At 36.5% G+C, this 27,871-nt stretch overlaps 2 protein-coding genes across 3 annotated transcripts in view; one reads left to right on the top strand and one right to left on the bottom strand.

Annotated features, from left to right (window-relative positions):
• The window catches only part of acox3 (acyl-CoA oxidase 3, pristanoyl), a 41,919-nt gene extending 41,313 nt beyond the window's left edge, over positions 1-606 (bottom strand). Inside the window, exon 1 of the mRNA XM_088914750.1 lies at positions 316-606. The gene's annotated coding sequence lies outside the window, so the exon portion shown is untranslated. The remainder of the gene's footprint in view (positions 1-315) is intronic.
• On the top strand, positions 574-27,871 carry trmt44 (tRNA methyltransferase 44 homolog). 2 transcript variants are annotated; one of them, XM_088914763.1, is made up of 13 exons: positions 574-1,068; positions 2,414-2,531; positions 4,036-4,255; positions 5,489-5,557; positions 6,527-6,634; positions 8,327-8,398; positions 9,558-9,664; positions 10,098-10,281; positions 11,329-11,737; positions 20,821-20,937; positions 23,773-24,039; positions 26,716-26,831; positions 27,483-27,871. In XM_088914763.1, the coding sequence occupies exons 1-11, from the start codon at positions 636-638 to the stop codon at positions 24,009-24,011; spliced, it is 2,076 nt and encodes a 691-aa protein (XP_088770889.1). In that variant the 5' UTR covers positions 574-635; the 3' UTR covers positions 24,012-24,039; positions 26,716-26,831; positions 27,483-27,871. The 2 variants fall into 2 exon arrangements, with proteins under 2 accessions (XP_088770889.1, XP_088770895.1); XM_088914769.1 differs by lacking the exons at positions 20,821-20,937; positions 27,483-27,871.

The following is a 27,871-nucleotide window of genomic DNA, read 5'->3' on the forward strand; positions in this document are numbered from 1 at the left end:
CAGGTTGCCGGTTCAAATCCCGCGGCTGGCATAGGAACCCTACTCCGTTGGGCCCCTGAGCAAGACCCTTCACCCAAACTGCTCCAGGGGCGCTGCACAATGGCTGACCCCGCGCTCTGACCCCCAGCTTCTCTCCCTGTCTGTGTGTCTCATGGAGAGCAAGCTGAGCTATGCGAATTGCTAATACAAGAAAGTGATCTTATCTTATATCGAAGTACGGCATTTAAAAATAAAGACAACGTGTATCAATTCATTATACTGTATGTCTCAGTAAAATGTTTTTTAATATCAAAACACCGCCTCTGTTTGTCTTACCTTTCTGTTACAAACGACGACACAGTTGCACGTCAAAGAATCGTCCTATTTGTCCTTTCTCGGTGCGATAGTCCTTTTACACCAGAGCTTGCTGCCCTAACTTTTTACCCTTTGTCACACACAGCTTCTTCATACAATATTTTCTAAACGATTCTGTGCTATAGGAGAGCTAATGACAACACTTAATGAAAGCTGTTCATTTTATTTTTCGAGCGTGATTCAAGTGGAATCTTGAAATATATAGCTGTGTAACAAAAACATTACTAGTAAAATAAAATTAATATAATCGATGAGTGACGACTAAAGTTAAGGACGAACCAATGTTTGTGGATGTCGTCATCACTATGCGCTTGGTTTCTCGTACCAACAATGTGAATGGATGGACGCAAATTAAAATGTCCAAACTTTCAGAATTAAAATTTAAAGACTCATGTGGGTCTCTGCCCGGTGGTTTTTGGTCGGCTGTGGATGTTTGGATAAAGAAACCTCATGTAGTAAATAAAAGACTGAGTGGAGCCAAAGAAGAAGAGAGTAAGGATTGCGAAGATGCAGAGATAGAAGATACTTTATCAGGATTTTGGAATAATGACATTAAAGAACTAAACGACGTATTCTGCTATCTAAGGAACGGCGTTGAAGGGATCTCCCAATACCGTACTGGAGAAAGAGAACAGTGGAGTTTTACAACAAGATCGGTAATTCCTAAAGTAAATCTAGATGGGACTCGCTATCATAAAGAATTTATAGTGAAAGGTAAGACCAGCCATGAAATATTTTACACTGTATATTTGAAAGAAAGAAAGACGTTTAGCATCTTTAACTCAAATACTCAATACTCAAAAGTTCAAATACTGGGCCCACTCACTGTCGTTGCCATTTAAACTGAGTTTCAGTTTCAGTTAGTAGGGGTCCGTACCAATACATAAATAATAATAATAAAAAAAAGAAACTAAATGCACAGTAGGGCAGGGGAAGCTAAAATTTAATCAAAGGACAAAGTACACCATACATACAAAGTACATCTAATGGACTGTGCAATTAATCTATACATTTGGCTCTGGCGCTATCGTTCAGCTGAAACCAAGTCCTTAGCTGAATAAATCCGTCACAACCAAAACAACGTAAATCCTTACAATAATTTGAGATAGAACATTCCGTGCCTCTGTAGGCAAACGGGAAAACTTTAAAATCCACTCTAAATTTTCACAGGGAGTGAGTACAATTCAAATGGGATGACATTCATGTCCTGACGTGAGGTCTTTTAGTTAAGGCTGCTGAATTCAGGGCCAAACTAGCCTATTTTGTATTTTACAAGATACAATAGTAAGGTGTTAGAGTAGTCTAATCTTGATATAATAGAGGCATCTGTCACCATTTCAGTTTCAGATAGGAAGAGTGGGGTTTATGCTGGAAGAAAGATACCTTTTTGAAGAACACTTCTTACAAAAGGAGCAACTAAATCTCTAATAAACAAAGGTTTGATTTCAGCAAGGTCAAAAACTACATTGAAATCTGGAACTTTGCAATGGGAGTTTATGAGTTTAGCTTACAAATGTTCTATTAGGTCTATATGTCAATCTCAAGTATACACCTGTAATATTCAGAAATTATACCAGTATTTGTTTTAAATTTGTGTATCAGCAGCATAGTTGTGGTACTCAAGTCCTTGATGGCAAATAATCTGATCAAGAAACCACATGGAAATAATAAAAAGTAAAGGTCCGAGCCTAGATCCCTGTGAAACCCCCTGGAGAAGTGGAACTACATCGGATTCGAAAGAGTTTTCGAAAGAGTTTTCATCAGTTGGCTTCTGGCTGCCAAAACTTTTCCTTGTAATCCAGTGGGATGCTGGGATTAACAGTATCAAATGCATGCTGGGGTTATAGGATATAGCAGACCCAGAGTCTGAAGCCATTATCACATTACAATAACAGGAGCTGTTTCAGTGCTGTATCTAAGCCCTGCATGAAATGGTTCAAGGAACTCATTAGATGATAAAAGTACCACATGAAGTCTGCTAATAATTTTGCCACAAATATGCTATGGTTTATAAACATTTTTCTGTTGTCATCTTGATCATAATACTGAATCTTTACAGATTTCTTTAGCATGCGGGTGACATTTCTGCCAGTAGCTGAAAGTGTTCAAGGATCCATGGTTCTTAAAAAGGGCAATATTTATCAGATACAGCTCCGACCAGATAATGATGAAGAATGGTGAGTAGTTTGAGTTCAGGTACTTATACTGTACTCATTTTTTTTGTGCTAGATAAACATTTTTATTGATACACAGTCTTGTAAAGTAGCTTTAGTGCTGAAATACTCAATCTCGGAAGCAAAGCAAGGTTGGGCTGATTGGTACTAGAATGGGAGACATCCAATGAAAACCAGTTTACAGCTGTAAGAGGTATTGATAGATCACTAGGTTTCCCCTGGACCACAGTTTTAAAATCATTGCCCCATTCTGGTGACAGGGGACATTGTGCTGTAGGAGGTGCTGTCTTTCAGATAAGACATTTAAACAAGGTCTTAACTTCTTGGTCTGCAAGGATCCCATAGCACATTTTGAAAGAATAAAGGTGTTAATTCTGGTGTCCTGATAATGGTCCACTCTGTATTTGTACAGTCTCTTCTCCTTGAATTTCTCCCTTCATTTAATTGATAAAAGAAGGCAATTCAACTCATTGTGTGGTGTGTCAAAGTAATTTGGTACAACTGAACTAATAAGCTTTGCCACTGCAGACAGGTAATTACAGAACACGTGCCTTCAGGTATCACAGACGACCTTTTTGTCATTTGGTGTGAGTGAATTTGAATAAAATGATGATTAGGTCTTCCACCATCATACAATTGGATATGTAACACAACAACATTTTCAGGTGATCCAGTTCCATCTATTTAACTCCTTTTGCTTTAACTATTCATGTTAGGTTATTTTATGCAAACCCAAGCAGAAAAGAAGCATTCTGTTTGATTACTTTATCTCTAGATTTACACTGTGTAGGGTAAGATCTGGAATAACAAGTCAAAGAGCATGCTTCCAGTGGTGCCACCGAGAGGTTGTGATCTTGTAACGACACCTTAAAATTTACTGAAACCTCATTTAATTGCATTTTTGAACCTGCAGACTAACCTGGCAGAGTTTAAGTTCCTAAGTATATGCAGGTAAATGATTCACCCTGAAGGAATGGAGCATATCTGGTTTGGGATTTTCCAGGCTTGTAGTGTGACATGACTATACACTTAAAAAGTAAGTACACCCTCTTAGGATTCTGTGGTTTTACATATTAACACGTATTTGACTTTCACCTAGTCCTCACCAAATCCTAACAGTAATGAAATCTAATTTCTTGTGACAAAAAACGCACATATTTTACTTTATTATTTTTTAAGCAAAAAAAAAACAGCATTCAGAAACCTTCTGTGAGGTGTCCGAATGTAATCTTAAATCTGCACTCATACATTTAGCTACTTAGTGTGAAGATGGGAAACAGTACCTCCAAATTTGATGCCATGGTTCACCTGCAGGTAAGATTGCTCTTTCCAGGTGAAGGTAGAGTTGGTGGCCTAAGTGGAGGAATTGAAGTACCGTAACGTCTCGTTCAAAGGTGTGGTCCACCAGAGGATACATGTACAACACATCTTTCTCCATATGTTCTCAGTATGGTGCCTTACATAATATCATTCGCATGTCATCCATGTCTCTGGTCTTATTTTGTAGGTCCATTTCCATCTCCACCTTCAGCTCAGAGAACTGGGACTCTGATGGGGTGGTATACCCCAAACTTTCATGGCTCAGCAGTGAGCTGCTACCAAAAATAGTGAAGTGGTGCACTGAGAAGAGCAAGAGTGAATTTAAAAGCACCCTTTCTCTTATTCCTGTGGAAAAGTACAGTATCTTATATCAGCAGCTAAAGGAAAAGTACAAGGCAATGGTCAAAGTAAGTGCATACTAAATGGATTGTTAACTTTTTACATTTTTTTGTTCATATTCCTCACCTGGGATATAGGCACTCTAGTGAATACTTAGCAGTGCTGTACTGTATTATTTAACAACTATTATTATTGTTGTTACCAATAGGGGGTTACAAAGTCTGTTCAATTGGTATTATTAAAGTTGCTTGTGTTCTTTGTTCTTTGGTGCAGCTTTGGTGAAAACAGTAATAAGTTCAAAACACTGTGTTAAGCAAATATGTATTAATAATGACACAACGTAAACATACAAATACAGGTTACACTATCAATAAGCAAATCTAGATAAATCCAGATACTAAAAAGTCAAGGGGAAACCTATCTCCCTGTTCAAAAAATGCATCCAATGTCCAGATGAGGCCATTTTATCCTAGGTATTCTCTATACAGGAAATCCAAGGTTCCTGAAAAACAACAGAATGGAAAGCTGGAAAGCTCTTTTAGCAAAGTTTAAATTCTCAACCCGAATCTGGTCTTAAAGACTGAGCGGAACAAGGACTTCCCACTTGGCACTGTCTCTTCTCCTTTTCCCTTTGTCTTACTGTGTTTCCTTCTCATGTCCTTCTCTCTGTCTCCCTAACTGCCTGTTTTTATCCTCTGTTCCTCAACTGTTGAGGACTCTTAATCATTTACGAAGAACATAATTAGCCAAGATTAATCGGATGATTCCCCAGAACTTTGAGTGTTGACACTAGCTAAATGTTTAACTGTTGCCCCAGACACCTCTGTAGTCCCTTCCAGTAACAATGTTTTTTTTATTGTAAACTGCATCCTTGCACGGCATATAAGAACCAATCAGGTATACTTTTCATTTTACATCCATACATAGAAATTTCTTCTCAGTTAAACAATAATTAATAAAACATAGGATATTATTAACCTCATGCCCTGTGATACAGCCTGTGAGGCTGTATTTCGCCTTGCACTTGTTGTTTGCTGGGACATGCTCTGGCTCCCCCAAGCCCCTGTGTTGGATGAAGTGGTTAGAAAATGGATGGTTGGATTTTAAACCTCAACTACTGCGATTAATGAAACAGTTAAATGTTAGTCATCAAGTTCTTCTATAAGTAGTTAACAGCACTTTACCAGGACACTGTATTCATTTAATATAACCCTTCAAATGCTGTATTGTGATATGGTAAAATACCTGATTCACTAACATACATTTTTATTTATGATCTATTTTTTAATGCTCTGTATTAGGTTTGGCCTGAAGTCACAGATCCAGAAAAATTTGTTTACGAGGATGTTGCTATCGCGACATATTTATTGGTATGTGTTAGTTTTTCTGTATTTTTAGTATCATGTGATCAAAGCCATTATGGGGGGGATTTTAGCTTAGAAAAAGCTTCCGATTTTAAGGCGTAGTAGAAATGAGGGGGACAACAGTGATCTCGTATCTTTATACTTTAAAAAAGCAACTTTATACTGTATGCACGATAGGATTGTGCCGTTGTGATAGTTTTAATTGAAATCAAAGTAGATTATTTTATCTACTTTAAAAACAGACACACATATGTACAGAACCTCAACACCCTCTGCCCACGACAGATTACAAACCTGAAAGTGGCTCTGCAGTAAACAGGGGAGGAAAGTGTCTAAGAGAAGGTTTACTTTTAATTGCTTTGTTTTAAATTAAGTTATATTAATAATGTGTTGGAAGGGTGGCAGGGTGGTACGGTGGTTAGGATTGCTTCCTTGCAGCGATGGGGCCCTGTGTAGAGTTTATCTCTCCCTGAGTCCTCTGGTTTCTTCCCAAAAGTCCAGAGACTTACTGGTAGGTTAATTGGCTTCTGGAAAAACTGGCCCAGGTGTGAGTCTGTGCACTTCTGTGTCTGTGTGTGCCCTGCGATGGACTGGCGTCCTGTCCAGGGTGTATGCCACCTACTGCCTGTTGCTTTCTGGGACAGGCTTTGGCAATCTTGTGACCCTGGATTATATGAAGTGGTTACAAAATGGATGGATGCGTTGGGAGTAAAACCAACTTGGAGATACGTCCTGTCAAGTAAAGTGAAAGAGTTTCCATAACTGTTGATAAATTGAATGTATATCTCCAGTGAAATTTAAATATCTCGGCATGAGCAGATGTTTTCAATGCACGTTGTTTGCTTAAATAAGGCATCCCTTTCAAATTTCAAGCTACTTGTATCTGTTTTAAATACAAAGGTCTTAAGTGCAAAAATATATTGCCGTGTCCAACTGATGATCTTATATTATTGTCTTTTCTCTTATGTTGTTTAGGTGTTGTGGGAAGAGGAACGTACAGAAAAGGGCATAATGGAAAAACAGTCCTTTGTAGACCTGGGTTGTGGAAATGGACTTTTAGTTCACATATTAAGCAATGAAGGAGTATGTTACGCATGTCTAGCTCGAGAGCGAATAGCATCATTTATATTTTATACTACTACTAGTAACTCATTGCATTTCAGAAATCCTAAAACTGTTCCATGTTCATAAACACTTTTTCATTAAATACTGTGCATAACATAACTACAGTTCCCTCCTTATTTACTTGTACACAACATACAATAGATAAAAAACACCTTACAGAATGTGTTATGGGTTGGATAATGTGACTTGCTTAAATCAATTTAAAAAATCTAACCATGATCATAATGGCATTGTATAGTGCAAATTCATGCTATACAATTGCCTTAATTGAATTCCATTCACAAGCTGGGAGGTGGGTATAAAATAATAAACAAAAACAACAAAATGTATTATAGTGTCCATTACTAAACCATTTTGCTATAATGCTATAATGGCAGTCCTGTTTAGATAAGGGTGCAAGTACTGTAATGTCTAGTGTTAAAACATCTGAGGCTGCTGTTCTAAAGGCAATCCTGTCTGGATGAGGGACCAGGTGTGTGGCCTTGGGCTGTGGGACACTTGGTTTGGTAGGTAACTGTAAATCCAAAAGGGAGCAGTTGGAGATTTTACCATACAAAATAACTTTTTGAGGATGCAAAGGATAGAAGGTGTCATTCCATATTGCCTGCATGAAAATAACATTCGTGGGACAGTTTGTATGGAAGACACATCTTCTAAGAGTAAACCATAAAAAGGGGTGACTCAGATTTCCCAAATAACATCTGAATGACAATTGGATCTATGGTCTTATGGTCAGATGAAATGCAAAATTGAGCTTTTCTTTATGTACTCATGAGTTTAATGTGTTTTAAAACATGAAGCTCATGTTGAGAAAACTCTCATGGCCACTATAGTGAAAAAGTGAAATATGGAGGTGTATCTATAGTGTTTTGGCATTGTTTGGCATCTATGGTTCCTGGAGCCCTTGTTAAGATAGGAAGAATCATGAATCCAACACGTACCAGAACATTATACAGTAGCTTGAACACTAGGTTTGTTCTGCCAAGAAGCTCAGGCTTGGCCACAATTGGATATTCCATGACAGCGATTCACAGCAAACATCCAAATTGGCAAAGAACAACCCACAAAATATGCCATGTCAATGTCCAGTCCACAGTCCAATTGAATAGAGGTGGTTCCTAACCAAGAGCACACATGGGACCCTAAGGGAGGAGCAGTCAACACACCCCCTCAGAAGCGCTAGAACCTAATGGCACACTAAAAGTAGTAGCTACAGGGATGTGAATAAATATGACCCTCATGTTTTCTGAACTTTAAGTATGACAACAATAACTTTTTTTTCTGTAATGCTATTAAGATTAACAGTATGACCTTCCCCCCCCCCCCCCCCAACATGGTATATTATCCAATCTGTACACATTCCTGTGAGGTATTTTGTTTCCATTTCATCTGGAATTTAATTATTCTGGAGACCACTGTATATGTGTCAACTAGTTGACTGAAACAAGGAATTTATTAGATCTGATCTTTATTTGACCTGAGCCCAGATGACTTAAACATCGTACCATAACATTGTATTACTTTACATTCAGTTGTGACAAATATTGAGGAAAGAAGTTCAAAGGGCATAGATCTCTGGTTTACTTTCCACAGAACATGCTAATATTGCACTTGCATTCTAGCCAGACTTACATTTGATGTATTTCACAGCATCCTGGAAGGGGTATTGATGTGAGGAAAAGAAAGATCTGGGACATGTATGGCCCCCAAACCCATCTTGAGGTAAAGGAAGTGGAATCTAAATACTTTTATGTAGATATTAGAGTTTATTTTTTTTAATTTAGGTCTTAATCCTAATGTCTGAAAGACTTATAGTTATAGTGTACTGTGCATCCATTTACAGATCTGTACACTTAGATGGAAAAAAGGACATTATGCATATTTCTTTCTAGCTTATCAGCAGGATTGTAAATGGGTTGTAGAACATTCATGGACATGCATTATTTAATTAATCCCGCAGTGGTCTGCAATGTGTGGAGCCTTTGTGATCTCCAAAGAAACATTGGCCTCATGTATCTTTGTCACAGGGTGGATGCATGACAGGATGTGGGGAGGTCTGGGGCTCGGGAGCTGACCCAGATCACTAGCACTCCAGACGTGCTCATTAGCACATTGCTAGAAATCCAGACTGCTTGGAAAAGTAGTAGCTGCTCGTTCTGGGAACCCTGTCTGATGGTCTGCATGTTACAATAAAATATATGCAGATTCCTGAGAGCATATTATTTCATTTGCACAGTTGCAATTTTTTTATTCACTATTAGAAAAGTAGAAGAAATGCCTTTTATTTGTATCCCCCATCCTCACAAGGGAGTGTGTATAATGTATGTATGAGAGGGGGGTGGTTTTTTTTAAACCTGCCTTCTATACCAGCAGTGAAGTATAGTTTGTCAAGTCTTATCAAATTGTTCTAAACTGGTTGTTGGATTACATTTATATTACAAGCCATTATGTAGATGAACAATATTATAAGTATAAGGATGCTAACTAAAAAATGTTTTCAATTGTTTTCGTAATAGTAATAGTACAGTACACAGTTCGTGTTTGCAGTGTTGGTCAATGGACCAGATAGATTGATGATTTTGTTTTTATGGTGCTTTGGTGTTTTGTAAAAAAAAAGTTCCATAATTATAAAACATCTGCATATTAATCTGTGAGAATGTAGATAGTTTTGAAATTCATAGATTTTCAGCAATACCTAATGCTTTTCAGTTTTCAAAGGCCTGTTTTCTTCCAATACGATCTGAAAAGTAAAAAAAAAAAAAGAATTAAGTGGTGAATACTGCTTGCCAATTCATCCATTTAACAGTTGTGGTACAACGACAATAGTGCTGTTTGTACTCATACTCTAATGCATCATGTTTTCATGTTCTCTCTTTTAAAGGAATGTGCAATCACCCCAAGTGATAGCTTCTTATTCCGAGAAGCGGACTGGTTGATCGGAAACCACTCAGATGAGCTAACACCATGGATACCTGTAATGGCTGCCAGGCATGTAATCAGATGATGAGTAGTTTTATAGAGCCAGCTGTGCATTTGATTGGCTTTTTTTTACTTGTTCTATTTATTAAACATCTTTTTGGCACCAGGTGGTGCTATAGAGTTTTATTCTTAAGGCCTTAATGACAAAACGTGGCAACCCAAGGATATATACTGTAAAATCACATTCTGCATTTCCCTTTTTTCTGGTATTTACTGGTTCTGTTTTGTATATGTTTTTTGTTTATTATTGCTGTTCACCATGAATGTTGAAGAAGTGTATTTTAAATGACTCATTCATGGATGTTTATTTACATATGGTGCTTTTGACTTTTTCAGTGAGACAAAGATCATTATTTACAAAAAATGTTAGCCTTGCTGAGATGCAGTGCAAAGTAAAACAAGTGTATTTCTTAATACTTAATTTAAATGTCTTCAACTTTAGGTCCTCCTATTTCTGTCGGTACTTTGTTCTACCCTGCTGCTTCTTTGATTTCTACGGGAAGTACAGCCGGCAGCACAGTGAAAAGTCCCAGTACAAAGAATATATTGATTTTATAGCTGAAGTGAGCCGTGTGTGTGGATTTACAGTGGAAGAAGACTGTCTCAGAATCCCTTCAACAAAGCGGGTGAATAAGAATGTTGATGTGGTATATAGATCGAATTTCAAGAGGGGTGTAGAAAAAGCTACTTGTCTTTGATATCCATTGCTTTGTGACATAATAGCCTGTGTGTCTCTTTATTTCACCTTAGCCATTCTCCTGATGATCATATGTTGCTCACTTTTAAAATGAATTTGATCATTATCAGTCACTGTTTGAAGAAGAACAAGAAGTACGGCTGCTTTAGACAAGAAGTGGATGATTTATTAATCGATTTATTGTAGATGATGGAAAGTGTAATGAGACTGTAATTGCTAAGCACCTGCCATTGTGAAATGTGCTTATTATGACCTCCTCATTAAAAAAAAATCTTCTTGGGTTTATTAGATATCTAGAATTCACGACTGAGAGACCCCACTCAGAATTTATCACAAAGAGGGAAAATATATATAGGGAATAGCCTAGGTCATACATATGACCTAGAAAATATTTAATAAACATATCTGCATAAAAATATATTGCAATGTATATAAATGTTTAACTGAAGAATGTAGCACTCTCATAGACCTGTATAGTACTCCTTTGCAAAGAGTGTTCATTTTACTACTTGTTACAGCTGCAAAATATGTCGCAAAAGTAGACCTTATAGTTAATACTTTTACTGCGGGGTAACATGAGTAAGTTTAACTTCACCCTCTTTAGTCTTTGCGTCATTCACTTAACTTTAAAAGAGACTCTGTGCTATATTAAGTTTCACATGCCTGCAAAACATCCCAGGCATTAAGATAAGTGTTTCAAGTAGGTAGCTGCGTCAGCATGCGTAGGCTGCAAAGGAACAAGTAAAGGATTATTCCATGCTGAAAAAAGAAGAAGAGAAACACAACGTTGCAACTGTGGAGCCTTCTTTGGGTTTGACACCCAAAGAAGGCTCCACAGTCGAAACGTTGTGTTTCTTTTCTTCTCTTTTCAGCATGGAATAATCCTTTACGTGTTCCTATTAAGATTAGTGTTAACACTAACCATTTTTAGCACACATTGAATTAAAAGTTTTTCTGTCCCTTAATTTCTCATTAGGTGTGTCTTATCGGAAAGACTAGAAACTATGACTGTTCACAAGAAGGCCTGGTGGATGATCAAAGAACCCAGTATATTAAGAAAAGACTGGCCTGCCAAGCAATTCCTTACCATGGAAAAAGTGCTGGAGAAACTACTCACCTAGAGGCCACTGTTGATTGCCTTAATGCCACTACCCATATGGATGATGTTGCAAAGGAAATTAACCACGACACTGACAAGCAAGTTTGTGCCACTGGGAGCTGGGCAGCTGGATTCCAGCCTAGAGAGAAGATCGAATGTGTTAGAAACTGTGCTCATCTTCCTCGTGAATTAATTGACAAAGTAGTGCTTCAAGTGGCAAATGCATTGCTAGATTTGAAAACAGAAGATGGGCAAAGATGTAATAATAATACATGGAACAGTGGAGGTAAGATCTTGTTCTTGCAAGCAAAACAAACCGAATGTGAGTGTTAAAAAGGGCTTCTGTGCTTTAGGCCTCTTAGTTGGACAAAAATGACACCAAAATATTTGCATTATGTTTTTCTTTGAGAAGTATCATAATTTCACCAGAACAAATCAACCTTGCATTGGTTTTTCATTTTCAGAGTGTAATTCCAAAAGATTTTTAAATGTAGTCTTGTCATGTTGAGCACCTGAACTTCTATTGAAAAGTGTCCTTCAAGGCTCTGTTCTCAAAGGAATGTGAAGGACAATTTCACTGATTTTGTATCTCCAGTGAAACAAAATGAGGAATTCTCCATCTGGTAAATTTCTGATTTATGAAATTGTGCTTTTAGTTGCAGTGGTGTATTATATACAGTATGCTGTTTTAAATGTAACAGTGGTATAATGCAAGTAGTTGCTGGTGCTGGAAATATATATTTTTTATGTTATGAGTAATAATGTATCAGTAATTGCACATATAAAAAGCAAATTCTAAATTGAATTTTAAATTCAATATATTCAGTATATTGAAAACATTTCTGTTCAAATAGGGACATTACTAGCACTATTTCAGAAGTCCTTTTTGGGTGGTTATTTGTGTACACGTAACAATTAGTGTATGAGACATGGCTTTGTCACGTGGTCTCGGTCTCAGTTCATGTTAGGTTATGTTATGTGTGGAGTTTGCATGCTCCACAGGTTTGCATGCTTTTTCACTGGCTTCTTCAGTTTCCTCCTACAGATCAAAAACACACCATCTTGGTTAATTGGTTGATTGGTGTTTTTTAAGGTGTCCCCTGTACAAGCTTGTCATTGTGTGATTGTGTGTGTGCCCTGTCATCCCATTCAAGGTATATTCCCATTCTCACCGTGACCCTCGCTCAGTATGGATGCCACACTGATTTGTCTCACCTGCCAGTATTTATATCATACTTATTATAAAGTTGTACTTGGATTAAAGTTCCTTTGAAATATAAAATGCACAATTATAATTAATACCGAAAGAGAGTTTTGAGTGAATAAATAATATGATGAAATGGTGGAAACATGGACACCAATGTTATAATTTCTACAGACAATGATGTTTACAATCCCTGGGTACAGTATGTCTATTTAAATAAAATAAAGGCGTTTATGCATGCATGCAGAGGGAGAAGAAATCATGTGGGAGATTGAAATAATCAGTTTTGATGAATCTGCATGATTGTACAGCTACCACATGCACATCTGGAGTTGTTCATTTTGGAGGCACTTCCTTTAAGAGCTTTCTGGTGTATGGACCTTTGTGTCCTACACACAAGTAGGAAAGATAAATACTCCTGTCTGGTAAGAAGAGACTGTGCTTCATTAATCTTACTTTAAAAAAATAAGAGTACATTTTTGGGTTATAGGAGTAATGTTCAGTCTTCTAGTAAGAGATGTCTTCTAGTATGAGGTATGGACCTGTAGAAGTAAATGTTCTTATCTCATAGACTGTACTATAGTGACAAAACGTTTTATGCCTCTTATTGTAATTTCCTTTATTCACTTTCGTGTACATAGAGAGATATACTTGGTTGTTTCAAAGATGGAAAAAGCTGAGTGCAAAATAAGGGTTATAAGCTTTACAGCTAAGAGGTAGTGCAGTGTTTGAGATAACAGTGATATTCAGTTTCACAGATCTGCAATATGGTATTGCCCACAATAGTATCCCACAATATATAGTGACTGTGTGCACCTTTTAAGCCTAATTTGAGAATATAAAGAGATGATAGGTATCAACCCACCTAGATTGCTGTTGTGGATCTTAAATTTATGAACCTCATGAGCTTAGTCTTATTTCAGATACACTGAGTTGTAACTATAGCTATATCATTCGGACAAGCTTATACCTGTTTTAGTTTCTACTTTGGCTATTTAAATCTTCACCACAACTCAGAAAATACTGGTCAGAATTAAAGAATATCACCAGAAATACCTGACTTGTGATACTGTAATGGGAAAAAAGACCATGACGTGATATTGTAATGGTAGTTTATAAGTCCTTAACCAAGTTCGCATAACACCAGTAGGCTACAATCTCATCCTGTACTCCAGAGAAGACAATATTGAAATCTAATTACTTTTCTTTAATTGGTGTTTAAATAATCTCTCAATATTTTCTAAATATTTTAATGAATCCAGTGCAGTGCACTGTCATGTCTGATTTAGGTCTTGTTCCTACTTGTTTCACAGTGCATTCCAGAATGTTGTTCATTAACACATGGCAAAAGTAGGAAAGTCGGCATTTCAAAACTAATAAGGATATCTTTGTTAGGACTATCTACATATAGTACTACTAACACTCCAGTTAAATTCCCCTCCCTGCAATGAATTCTATAAAACATATGCACTGCTTAATCATATTGTTTAGGTAATTATTATGAACCTGTCAACAGTGACTTAATTGATGAATCCTGTTAAATCACTTGTTTCCTTTTGTGAAATACACATAAATATACATGAAATATGATGATGATGATGATGATTATTATTATTATGTTGTTACTTTCATTGCTACATTTTACATATAGCTTCTATAAAATATGGAATCATATTTTTTTGGACTATATTACACAAGATGGATATGAGAAGTTCTAATAATGATTTCCATTTAAATATTGAAGGTTTAAAACATAAGAAAGGTTATAAATGAGAGGTCATCATTAGGCCTTTCTAGCTAGTTTGCTTGCTAGTAGATATTTGGGATCTCTTCTAGACTTTAATCCTAATTTGAAGAAAATCAAATACTGATTGCTATTGGCATAGAAAGGCTACATTCTTCTTCAGAAATGTTTGTGTATTAGGCTACGTTTGGGGTCACTTCACAGAGCACAGCAGCTACCCAGACCAGGGTATGATATACTGTACTGTACATACCCACACCATGAAGCTCAAACTACAGAATTGTTTTCTGGCTTCTTCTTTGTTCAGTGGACAATATTTAGCTAGGCAGCACAAAGCTTAAGCTAAGTAAGTGTACAAACATAAGAAATCCATTCGATCCATCTAGCCCTTTTGGTTGCTAGTATCTAATAAATCCAAGACTCTCATCCAGTGGGTTTTTAAAAAGATGTCAGGATTACACTTTGGTCAACATAACTGGGTAGCCTGTTCTAACCGCCCACAATTGTGGAAAAAAAGGGCCTCTTGCTCTCCGTTTAAATAAACTTTTCCATAGTTTCTGCATTGGTCTTCCATTTCATGTCGAATTCTAGATTCTGGAGCAGTACAAATAGTCATAGTCAATGGGTTGACTATGTCGGTGTGCTTGAGGATTTAAAATATTTTAATATGTTTTTGTGACATAATTACCATAATCGAGCATAACATTCTAATTTAGGTTTAAGCATTTCAATATTTTAAATTAAATTATTATCTAAATGATGTCAAGACAAACAACTTTTGTATATCACTTCTTCAAGGTGTGTACAGTAGGTGTAATCTGCCATGTTTTTGCCTGGTCTTGAATTTTGTCTTAGTTTTCAGGACTTTTCTTTGCAATTTGCAATTTCTGTAGTACTTGCCAGTCCTCCATACAGTATGCTTAACTAGTTTAAAGAGTGTACTAGAATCCAAATCATTGATGTAAATTAGGAGAAGTAGTGGTACTATTTCAGATCATGGGGTACTCAACTATTTCTATCATCACAATTTGAATGTTTAGCTTCTATCTGTTCTGTTACCAATTCATGATATACCATGTCATAGGCTCTGTTTGACATACAGTTTTTGCTTGGTCAAAGAACTCTCTAGTTAGTTAGAAAAAGATCGATCTTTTTAATTTTGTTTCTAAATGGCTTAGAATCCTTAAGCCATACTGATCGTATACTCCTCGATTTTACAGTTGCACCTGAAAAAAGCACAGCTGAAATGTTGCACAATTGTTTCTATTTTTCATTATAAAATTAAAGTTTACTTGTTCCTTTCTTGCCAGTGTACACTGAAATAGCTCCGTGTTTTATTCTTAAGTTAGTTGAAATTATTGCTTTCATAATCTTACGTATAACAGAAATAAGACGTGTTTGTATGTCATTAGATGTATTGATGTTAGCCATTTTAAGTATTTTGTTAATGGTTGATGAATAACATCTTATCGAATACCATTGGTACCATTAGTAAAATTCTGTCAGACCCTTGAGATTTATATACTGTATAATTAAATGTCTTTAATACTTTTACTTCTGCCCCTACTAGTATGATGGTTTTCGATTTAATTAATATTATATAATAACATAATAATTTTGATCTCATTAATTAATATAATTAATTTTGTTACAAATGGGGAGGTTACGTAACTGGTGAAAATCAAGATTTGACCGAGCAGTTTAGTCAATAAGTATTATTCATAACCCTGAACTTGTAAATGATTTCTAGCAATATACCCAAGTGCCTGGTATAATTAGAGGCATGTGAATTTTGTGTTCTCTGGCACAGCTTTGTTGAGAGGTGTAATAAACCAGGCACGCTTGGTTAAACAAATATTTATTATAATTACAAGACACAAACTACACTACATACATCTAAACATACAACACACAAGTACTTACAAACAAGGCGTTTCAGAGGCCTAACATCCTGGTCACCCAGAAATCTCTGGATCGCTACTAAGCACTAACTCTTAATATGCCTACAGAGGCCACACAAGAGATGAGCTGCTTTCTAACTAAATACAATGCAACCTGCAGTTAAATCTCTCTCTCTGCACCCCGGATGCCACAAAATAAATGGGAGCCTATATCCCTATCCATAAAAATGCACCCTAAGCAGGAAAGAACTTTCTGAGGTATCATTTACCCAGGAAACCCAAGTTCCCTAAAACACAGAATAGCAAGCTCTCTCTAACAAGGTTCAAATACTTAGCTCCATTCAGGTTTGGTTTGGATAATCATGAAGTAGGGGCTCTTGCCTGGCGCAAGCTTCAACTCCTAGCTCCTCCGGACTTTACAAGGGACTCTTTGCTTCCCTTGTTTCTTCCTCCCTCTTCTCCTTCTGCAAACCCCCCACCCCCTTTTGGTGTTTCTTCCTCTTCTTCCTCTCCTGTGCTCTTAATGTGATCTACTATGTGTTTCTGTACTGCTTCTTGACAATCATTAATCCACCTAGGTATACTAAGGTAAACTTTACAATTGTTTCTTGTCAAGGGACCCCTCAGACTTCAGCAAACATCCTCTCTGCTTTGAAGCTAGAACTGTTTATTGTTGCAAGTGTCACAGACTTTATCTAAAATCTAAGAGACACTCCTCAGTCACCTAAAGCCTGGTGTCACACTACATGACTCCACACAACTTCTAGTCGGAGAGCATGTCAAATTTAACGACTGCAGTTGCTGAATCTTGCTCCCTTTTCTGTCCTAGAGGGTGTCAAATTATACGACTAGGAATTGAAGGGGGTGACTACATGACTCCCTCACACCTTTTCATCATCTCGTATTGCACCGTGAAAGTACCCCAAGGTCGACTCATTTTGGCAACCAATCAACGTGGAGCACACCGGATTAAGAGGAGGAGCACCGCACTAAAGTAAACTAACGACAAACACAAAACGACAAACATGAAACATCGAACAGACATCTGTGCTGGCTCCAAAGATCGACGAGCCTCTCCTCCATTTGCACAGTTCAAAATACTCGCTTTCCTTCTTTCCTTGCGGCCACATTGTATGCATTGTAAGTCCGGTTGAGCGCTCATTGGCTGTTGACTGTCGCAGATACAAGAGCCCACCCCTACGACTTGCCACTTGCTACGAGAAAGTCAAACCAGTTTGATTTTGTCGTAGCGAGTGGCAGAGAGTCGTAGGGGCTGTTAAGAGCGCTATGACTGAGTCGCTGGGGGTGTCACACTACACAACTGATGGTAACGGGCGCGCGCTGCGACTCTCTACAGCTCGCTGTGATTTTCTTACGATTATGTAAATGAAGGCTACAACTGAAAAAATCCTAGGGAAAGTCATAAAGCTGTAACAATATAATATAATCCAGTTGCTGGGAGCCATGCTGCAGAATATGGAAAAAAAAGTGTCCTAAAAAGCTTTACAAACATACTATATGTGTCGGCATATACTGTAAATAAATAAAACAGAAAACCCTTTTACTCTTTTTGATAAATTCCATGATTTATATCTTCAGGGAAAAAGTCTCAGTAAGCACCGATATTATTACGGATCAATTACCAATTAATCAAGATCCTTGGTATCAAATAAAATTTTTAAATGCTACATATAAAATTATATTTAATTTAATTTAAGAGTAAAGTACTCAAATATCTCTTGATGTGAGTGATTTGAAATATGATACTTAATGTTGAAGTAAAACTATAGTATTTTCAATATGCATCAGTATAGGTTTATTTTAAGGAATTCTGACTTTGCAAAGTACTTAGAATATTTTGTAATTGGAAGCTACACATATATATATAGTGATTTAATGTATTTGCCACATTGATATATATATATAATATGTAAACTATTAAATAAATTAAGCAGTTTCTGTGTTTGTATAGTAGGTATGCTGTTTTCATAGAGATAAAACAAACATTGCTGTAATCATAGCTGACCCTTGGTAGGTTTATTTAAATATAGCAGCTGTTTTTCTTTATGGAAATCTAATACCAAAAGGGAAAAAAGGAAATTCCTACTAAGACTATCGTCTTCATATCAATTTAATTTATATTTTAAAAATCTATAGGAACAAGCATATAGTAAAGATGTAACAAACTCATTCAAAGCACACACAAACTAGTTCATCTAGTTCATCACTAGTTCATCAAGATTGAATGTTTTTTAAAGGTCTGATCATCTGAGTTTGTGATGGAAAGGGATTTGTGTGGATACTATCAGAGGATGTGCTGTTCCCTGTTCTGTCACCTTCAATTATAAAGCCTTACTGCTGCTTAAAGCTGATGGTTTGTGGGTGGACAGCCTCAACGGTTTTGATAACACAGCAAAGTTTTCCCTGGCGGATCTGAGCTGTGGTCACGGTACATTCCGAGAATTGAAATGGATTATAACTCAGCTGACATAATACTAGAATCTACCCATTACAACTTCCTAAGTAAGGAAGCTGTAATAAATAAACTTAAAACTAAATACAGGGTTATAACTTAGCTTCATTCATATATAACTAGCTGAATTAACTAAGTTCAGACAAGAGTTGCTAGTGTTTTTTTGTCTTGAATCTATATATATATTTAAATATTGCATCCAAGCAACGTACATTTTTGTTAGGGTTCATTAAGTGTATGATTTACCCCCAGGCTGTCAGCAGAGCTAACAAGCTTTTCTGTCACTGTCTCCAAACCTTTCTTTTAAAAGTATAAAATGTGATACCTTTTATTGCTATTGACTTTTCTTTTGACTACGTCTTCTACTGTACTTTAATATGTCACTCTTAACTTCTCATTAACTGGTGGCACTAGTGTTGTTAAAGTTCTTAACCACTGCTTGAAGGTTACATCGTTGCTATGGTACTATGACCAAAACCTGGCAATTACAATCAGACTTTCTTAGGGTAGAAACTAAGAAACTCTGGTGAAGGTCCAATAATTTTGTGGACATTTTCTGGCTAATTCTACCAATTATAGCCTTGCAACAATGCTTTTAGTGTAGTATACCTTTTGATTTGAAATAAGCAGTCCCAAATTTTATTTTTTTCTACTCCTCTGAGAGAAAAATAACAAAATATAAGTGATTCACAAATACACACTAATCTTCTTACAAATAAACCAAGTCACATGATGAATACATTGCCATTCTCACCATTCTTACTGGGATCCCAATCCACCCTTGTATAATGGCCGCAAATTAAATCCCTCAATTGCCTTTAACCTAAGTCTTTGATTAAATCACTTTTTCTACCTACGTGCCAAGTCGCAAACTACAAAGAGTACTTGTTGGGGGGGGGGTTTCCATTAAATGCTAACTTTGTAAATAAATCATGATTAGAGGATGGTTTATTTATTTTTTAAAATATTGTTACAGTTAAGGTATAAATCCTGTTGCGTATGGTTAGCATATCAAAATATCGAAATTTCAATTTCAGTTTGTGCCCTCACATATTCACAAACCTTTACATTGTTTGTTGATAGGATAGAATTGATTTCATATCCTATTAACTGATATATTAATGGTATGAACACCAGCTGTTATATGAAAAGCTTAATAATTAATTCTACTTTAATGACTCTGTCTTCAGTCTCTTTTACTTATCACCAACCAGCATTTCCTTGCGCTTTCTCCCTCTGAAAATATTTTTGGGATTTAATCACTTGAAGAGCATTTTCATGATTTTCTGTAGGTTATTTTCACTTTAACTATTTATCAAAATTCTTTAAGTTATGGAAAGTTTTTTTTTTTATTCAGTATTGTTCCAAAGATTGCTTGTGTTAAGCATGGAATTGTTTCCTGGAGATACTGAAAAAACAGTCATATCAAAAACTGGTGGTTACATTGTTAAGGGACATGATTCACGTGATGAGGGATGATTAATAATACAGCTTTCTACATTAAGAATTTAATAGACAGTTTCAGTATGTGTATGAGAAATGAGAGTGTGATAAAAATGAAAATGATAAATCTAGAATTGCTAAAAAAGAGTGTGATCACTTTTCCATAGTTCTTACATAGTTCTTCTTCAACTGACTGTTTTGTGAAATACAAAGTGTTTTAACTCCTGTACATTCCTGTATGTAAGTTTTAATCTGCCATTTTTATCCATGCTTTGTCCCAGAACAATTTAGACAGATACAAATTAAAATAATAAAAATGTTATAAAAAATGACACAATTGTAGAATGTAGATAGTATAATAATATTTAAGCATTAGCTTAGATTATGAAAGAGATTTTTCTAAGTGCTGCTTTGTTTACTTTTCATTTGTAATAAGCTGAAAGTGTAATCTCTATGAGACATTCAACAACATAAGAGTTCATTGCTCTTTATGATCATTAAACTTTATGTGGGAATTAAAGATGAGAAAATATGGTTTATAGTAGTTTTCTGCTGAAATGAAACTACAAAGGTCTTCAAGGTAGTTACTTTTGTACTTTCCTAGGAAGTCTGACCCTAAGAGAAACAGCAGAGCTTTTGGACAAGGAAACACTCCAAAATCTGAAAAATGAATGTGGAGGCCTACAGACCCTTCTAAAAAACAATCATCAGGTGTTCAAAGGTATGGAATTCTTTGTTTGCTACAGCAACAATAATGGTCCATGCTGGAGAGTGGTGGGTCCCATTCTTGCGCTGTTTTTCTGCTGGCATTAACATCTGTCGAGCAGATTGGGGAGTTATGGGTGTTGTCAGATGCCAAAGTATGTTTCTCCTTGAAGACAGGATTGAGGCTGTGTTGCTTTGAACTCAGCCTTCCTGCCTATATCTTGTCTATCCAGTCTCTCCACATTGAATGGTTGTTAGAATTGGAAGCCTTCTACTCTCCCCACTGTTAATCTGAGTTAGACAAAGTATAGAGGCATGGTTAGGTTTGTCCGCTTTACGTTTGCCAGAAGTGGCAAGCTGTGGGACCAGATACTAGATGGGGCACTGCTCTTTTATGCTTGAACATGGTCTTTTAACCAGAGTGCCCCACTAAAATGCCCAGCTGTCTAGGTACAAATGGACGTTGCTTTGGATATGCTTTGCATGGCCAGAGCTCTGTGTGCTAAGCTTTGAACAGCTGTTTGGTATGGTAATTAGTAACAGCAAGAAGCATCGCCTGTTCTCGTAATCTGGAAATCATCAAGGAGGATTGCTGTATGAACCCTTTGTCATTGTCTGGGGTTCTAAGATAGCTGGAGACCACCTCTTTGTACCTGTGTGGTACCTGTGGTCTTTGACAATCCTAGGAAATACAGAATTCTATTCCTCTAACAGTGACACAAAAACATCTTTAAAGGGCAAAGTGGGAAATTGCTCAGAACTAACATTCTCTTTTTAAAATGCTAAACAAATGGGGACATATTTTCCTATTCAAAATAATGTAGTACTAAACACTGAAAGACATTTCCTAACTGTTGGAATCCACAAAATTCATATTTTCTTAAATAAGACAACAAGCCCCTTGTACTTAAGAGTGTGGTTCTCTCTGATTCTAGTCTCTTACGCTATATTAAGGAAGTGTTTCTTTCATAGTCCAATGAAAACAGCTTGGTCAGTGTCTTCCTTTTCTTCTGATTCCTTTGACTCTCCTTTTCTTTGCTCTGCCTTCTCTTCTTCTGTCCCATACTCTCATGGGCTGGATTAATAACCTCTCTCAGAATTGTCCAAACATTGCTCTATATTTATGTTTTAAGAGGGCTATCCTAATGATTTTGACAGAGAATTAATTTAGCGTGAGTTAGCACTTAATACCACTCATTTAACATTCAATCCTCAAATAACATTGTAGGAGTAAAACTGTTAGGTAATGGGAGCAAGTCTGTTTTAGGGAACTGATGTGGTGAACATAACCAGTATGTGTTTATGGCTATTATACAGGGGTAACTGAAGCTCAGGGAATATTAAAAACATACATGTCGTTTGGATGATTGTGGCAAAATGGAGCCTAATCTGGGAGCATATTGGCACAAAGCAGGACTGAGAGATTGTCAGTCCATCACAGGGCCATTGGGAAAGTGACAATTTAGAACCGTCAATCAAACCTATCCATCATGTCTCTTTGGAAGGAAGCTGGAGCTCCTGGAAAACAGTTCACAGACAGATGCCTGAGGCCAGAATCATACCCAGAACCATGCAGCTGAGAGACAGCAGCTCTAACTGCACCATTATGACCAATAATTGCAAAGTACAGATGTATAGGAAAAAAGTGAGAATAAATGTTAGTCATTAATAGGGATGGGGGGAAAACGCAGAGCCCTTTAAAAGTTATACAGAAAACCTTCATTAATTCATAGTCATAGCAGTGCTCATACAGTGTACAGGTATTTCATGTTAGGTGAAACTGTGTTATTCAGAAATGTAAAGTAAATGGTGGGGGTGCATTCCATGCCCAACTCAAAATCAACCGATTTATAAATGTTACTGCTTTATTATGACAAGGTTTTTTTTATTTATGGGTTATACTTTACAGAGAAAAGGTATAAAGATGTTCAAATTAAAGAAATGTGGGCATGTGAGCAGTTCAGCAGAAAATGGCTTCGTCTAAGCAATGCGAGGCCTGGATGAGCAACTAGAGGAGTAAAAGCTAGCGCTTTTCGCTAGCACTGTGAGAAAGCGGAACAAATTAATTGCATTAATTTGCTCTGCTTTTGCACAAATGTTTCACTCCATTTCATGCCAATAAAGGACAATATCATGTCTGCTCATTGTTCTCGTAGCACTTAATTATATTTAGTTTGACTCTAAACCTATGAATTTTCTATTTATCTTAAAATCACCATTACCACTGTACAAGTATATTCAGTGTCAACAGGTTATACTTGTGTGGTTGGATCATTTTTAACAAAGATTTTTTAGGAGTTTATGCACATTTATATTAATGTTATGTTTTATTGAAAATTATTTAAGATTTACTGTAGATTTAAGAAAATATTTGAGATAACTTCGCATAAGGTGCGTTATCACTTCCAGAGATGCACATGCCTAATTTTAATTAGCTTTACATTTTAATACAGATTTGCAAAAAATCTGCTCTTAGGGTCTGCATGCTTTGCTTTGTTATTATTACACTGCTTGCACATCTTCAGCTCACTAAATGTCAAAAACTTAACTACTTTAATTATTCCAAGTTTTTAAAGACGTTTGACTGTGGATGCATTATATTTTAAATAATTATTGAGAAGTTTCTAAAGAGATTGCGTTTTGAATGCAAAAATGGTATATTTACAGTTCGACTGAGGTCTGCTCCAAAGCAGTTAAAATATGCATTTCACATTATTTTAGATTCTAGAAGCTTAGTTCTTTGAAATTCTCTTGACTATAATATAATTTTCATAATGTATATATACATTATGAAGCTGCAATGATTTAATATGAGCCAGCGTTTCTAATTGTATTTTTCACGATGGTGCAGTTGAAGGGGGAAGAGTTGGGATCCGTGACTGGCGAATGGAGACGGGAGGCAGGACGAGCAAGCGGAAGACGTCCTCAGAGCTGCTCAAGACACGATTGTGCTGGTTCCACGTCAACCACCCACAGGGCTGCCCCTTGCCCCCCAAGTCTTGTGCGTTTGCCCACGGCCCGGAAGACCTCCGGCGCTGCTCATTCCAGAACAAACGCCAAAAGAACAAGCAGCACCAACAGCAAATGTGAATGTCCTCTTGACTACCTGCTGGACATGGTTTGTGATTTTTAGATTTTAGTTGATTGTTACTTGGTCGGAGAACATTCTTCTCCCTTGGTAGTGAGTTGTGTGTGGTCTATGGCAGTGATTAAGCCAAAAAACATTTAACGACTCACTGATTTTAAAATTGAACAAAACATGTTTTGAAATATTGTTTTTGCTATTTTGTCCTGTTATTCCAATTTGTTGCCAAAAAATGGATATAAAAGCACGCATACTAAAAGTTAAAAGCTAGAAATATTTTTTTTCCCCTGTATATTCACTTAATACCTAATGTAACTTGATTTCTGTTCAAAATACATGATTATTGACATACAGTACTTCCATTGTTCTAAGTTGTAATGGAAGGTGAAATCTACTCTTAATTGATGATAGCCTGCCATAAAATACCGAAGTGTAGCATTGCATCAGCAGCTAGCTGCAGGCTTAGTTGCTTCTAAAATATTTGACTCAAGCCAAGAGGGTCTTAGATCTGCTGATAGCTACATACCACAGTTTATTAGATCAGTCTTGACACTAGTTTTACTGCTTGTTTTATTTGGATTGCAATGCCAGAACAATAGAGTGATTGCCATGTTTTCACTGAAAATTGTTTAATTTTTTTTTTCATCTGGGCTGTCTTACCCAGTCCAGCACAGATTGTGTCCACATATTGCAATATCTTACAATATGAAAGCCACTGATGCTCTTGTCAATCTGAATACCATCTTTTTTCATATCCAGTTGAAATGCAAGTCATTTTGGTGTACCAGTAGACCTTTAAATGCCAAACAGTTTTTTTGGTGGATATTTACATCTACTTTTCAGGATTTTAGCAATATTGGATTCACCAATTTTAGCAATTTGGATTCACCATCATAAATGTGTTTTTCTTAAAAGTCTGTCATATTGGATGTGTCAGTTTGGATATTTTTATTGGAGATCATGTCCAGCCCTAAGTGAGTATATGTCTATAAATTGAATTAGATTGGCTTTACTACGGGGAACAGTAGAAGAAGCTCTGATTGTTACACAAAAAAACATTTTTTGGTCCCTCGGTATCTGTGGCTGTGATTTTTTTTTGTTTAATAAATTTTGATGTATTTAACTCAGCTTATGTATAATTACAGAGGAAAAAAATCTTCCTGCACAGGGATTTGTTTTAATTTGGAAAGATCTTTGTACCCTATATCCTTCTATATCTCATGATCCGTCTGCTAGGCTAAATTTTTCTCATGGAGCTCTCTCTCGGCCCTTCTCCGAGACGATTATAACTCTTGGACCTGGATGGACACCCCCTGTCTCCTTGCGCTGTGGGAAGCGAGCCCCCCCAGCAGGCTTTTTCCAATTACAGGAAGATCCCCCTATTGACATAAAAAGGGTTAAGAGGGAATGAGAGCTGCCGCATTCTCTTTCATCAAAATGTTAACATCATAAATAATTCGGAAAGGAGCATTGAGGGTGTTCTCTGTGAAGGCCACTTTGTTTTCCTGTCACTGCGCCCACCGTCCGCCACCTGAAAATGTCACTTTAAACCAGAGTGGAGAAGAGAAGAACCACCCACACAAACTGTCAGCCAGGAACAGCAGGCTGTCAAAGTATAGCCTTGCGTTGGAGAAAGGAGTCCAAACCCTGTGTTGAAAAGGAAAAAAAAAATTAGGTTGTGTGGAATATCAGTTATGGCTCCTGAAATCTGACTCTGTTTTATTTGTTTGGGGGGGGGGCTGTAATTCTTTTCTAATATAAATACACATTTTCTAGTCTAAATAAATATTTCTAATATATTCAAATGTAAACCAAACTATGAACAGTTTCACATTCGTGAAAACCACAGGTAATTGACATTGAAGTGTGCAAAATAAATATTAGATTGTATGAATTCCTGCCAATTGTGGCGAGAATCTCACTGGCATTCTGTATCATGCTTGAGACTAGGAGCTCTACAGCTGTAAACAAAAATCAGCCTGATCTTTCGCTAAGACAGCCTTTTGACTTCATTAACATTTCAAGGCTGCATTTTGTTTGTGTTTAAAGTGCATTTTTTTAACATTCCACAGTCGCATAACCTTTGGAATGTCACCAAAATGTTGTAAATGAGTCATCAATTAATGCTTCATCAAAGTCAAAATAAATGAAAATGGTGTAACTGAGGTTAATGAGTTTTGTGACGTACTTAAGCAAAGATTCATAGGAAGATTTTTTATTTTAGAGTTTTGAAAACACATATTTTAGAGTGTATGAATTGATTAAAAGGGGATGTCTTGCATTCACAAACTATATTTTTTTAGCAGTTTGGCTTACAATAAATAATACCAGTTATGTTTTTTTTTTATCCAATCCACTAATAATTTTAACAAGATGGAATGCTCTCATTTTCTTTTTCTGTAAAATCAGTAAGGAAGATACCTTACTAAACTGAATACGAGGTTAGGCTTGTAGAAAAAAAAAGTGAATACACAACATTTTGGCAGTAGAGCCCTGATTCTGGCAAATGTAAGCAGTAATTGTCAGAAAATAACTTAAACAGAGCAACAGACCCAATCTCAATACCATCAATATGTTTAAAGTTGTCTTATCCAAGTTGCTTCTTAAAGAGATAAGTTTTTTTTTCTTTTCACTTTTTCTGATGTCTGTTTAATAACATCTGCAAACATAGGTGTTCCATGCATTATCTAACATCTCCATCCCATTCAGGGTTACAGGGGAGCTGGAGCCTATCCCAGAATGCAGTGGGCTCCAGGCAGGATACATCCTGGACAGGACACCAGTCCACCTCAGGGCATAGGTGTACCTAATACAGGAAATGAAAGGTAGTGCACAGTTATTCGACATTGGTTCTGTAAAACTATTAATTAACCATGCGTTGTGATCCTGCACTGCTTTGAAAACCAACATAATAAATCAATAGATTCCTTCCTGACAGACGATAAACATGTTCAAAAAAATCGGTAATTCAAACTGACCTCATGACACTGTTACTTTCATTAAATAAAAGATCAGCAGAAGCCTTTTGGTTGCCAGATTGCTGTATAAGCATGTGACACCTGACCTCAATCAATGATAGATTACTTCAGCAATGTCACACCCCAGCTGTTCCTTCAGAGAGAACATGCAGCTGCTGTGTTGTTGCCTTAAAAAGGCCAAAAATAAACAACACTACAATTGAATTGATTCTACAAAACAATATGGTATTGTGTTCATACAGTATTAGATTAATCAAACCTGACGACATAGTGTTGGTATTTCATTTCATTGTGTTACAAAATTATAGCAAATAATAGTTTCACAAAGATAGCAGAATAGCCCAAATTGACTGACATTCATGTTGAAGCCAATAAACTGCAATGACTGTTTTTGAATAAAATTTGTTTTTTTTTCTTTTCACTTTTTCTGATGTCTGTTTAATAACATCTGCAAACATAGGTGTTCCATGCATTATCTAACATCTCCATCCCATTCAGGGTTACAGGGGAGCTGGAGCCTATCCCAGAATGCAGTGGGCTCCAGGCAGGATACATCCTGGACAGGACACCAGTCCACCTCAGGGCATAGGTGTACCTAATACAGGAAATGAAAGGTAGTGCACAGTTATTGTATGCCTGTTTAAACTGTAAGATATATCTTTTATCATAAACCAGTAGGTGGTGCAAGTATGAAACATTCAACTAATGAAGCAATACTCGGTACTTAAGTTCGTTTTCTTGGGAGGGAGTGTTTATATTACAATTAATAATTGTGTAGATATTGTTTATGAGAACATTCTATGTATTATAGCAACCAGTGTGCTCCTGCTTTCTCAATGCTGTTTTATTAAAACAAAAAACATAAATTAAATTAATTAAAACCTAAA

Source organism: Atractosteus spatula, chromosome 1 (genome assembly GCF_055471065.1).
Source record: "Atractosteus spatula isolate fAtrSpa1 chromosome 1, fAtrSpa1.hap1, whole genome shotgun sequence".
Classification (NCBI taxonomy): domain Eukaryota; kingdom Metazoa; phylum Chordata; class Actinopteri; order Semionotiformes; family Lepisosteidae; genus Atractosteus; species Atractosteus spatula.

Excerpts from the sequence above, each read along its gene's own strand:
- trmt44 (XM_088914763.1), top strand. The coding sequence starts at position 636 with ATGTTTGTGGATGTCGTCATCACTATGCGCTTGGTTTCTCGTACCAAC. Across the intron at positions 1,069-2,413 it reads TAAAGAATTTATAGTGAAAG|ATTTCTTTAGCATGCGGGTG; the intron begins GTAAGACCAGCC and ends GAATCTTTACAG. Across the intron at positions 11,738-20,820 it reads TAATACATGGAACAGTGGAG|GAAGTCTGACCCTAAGAGAA; the intron begins GTAAGATCTTGT and ends GTACTTTCCTAG.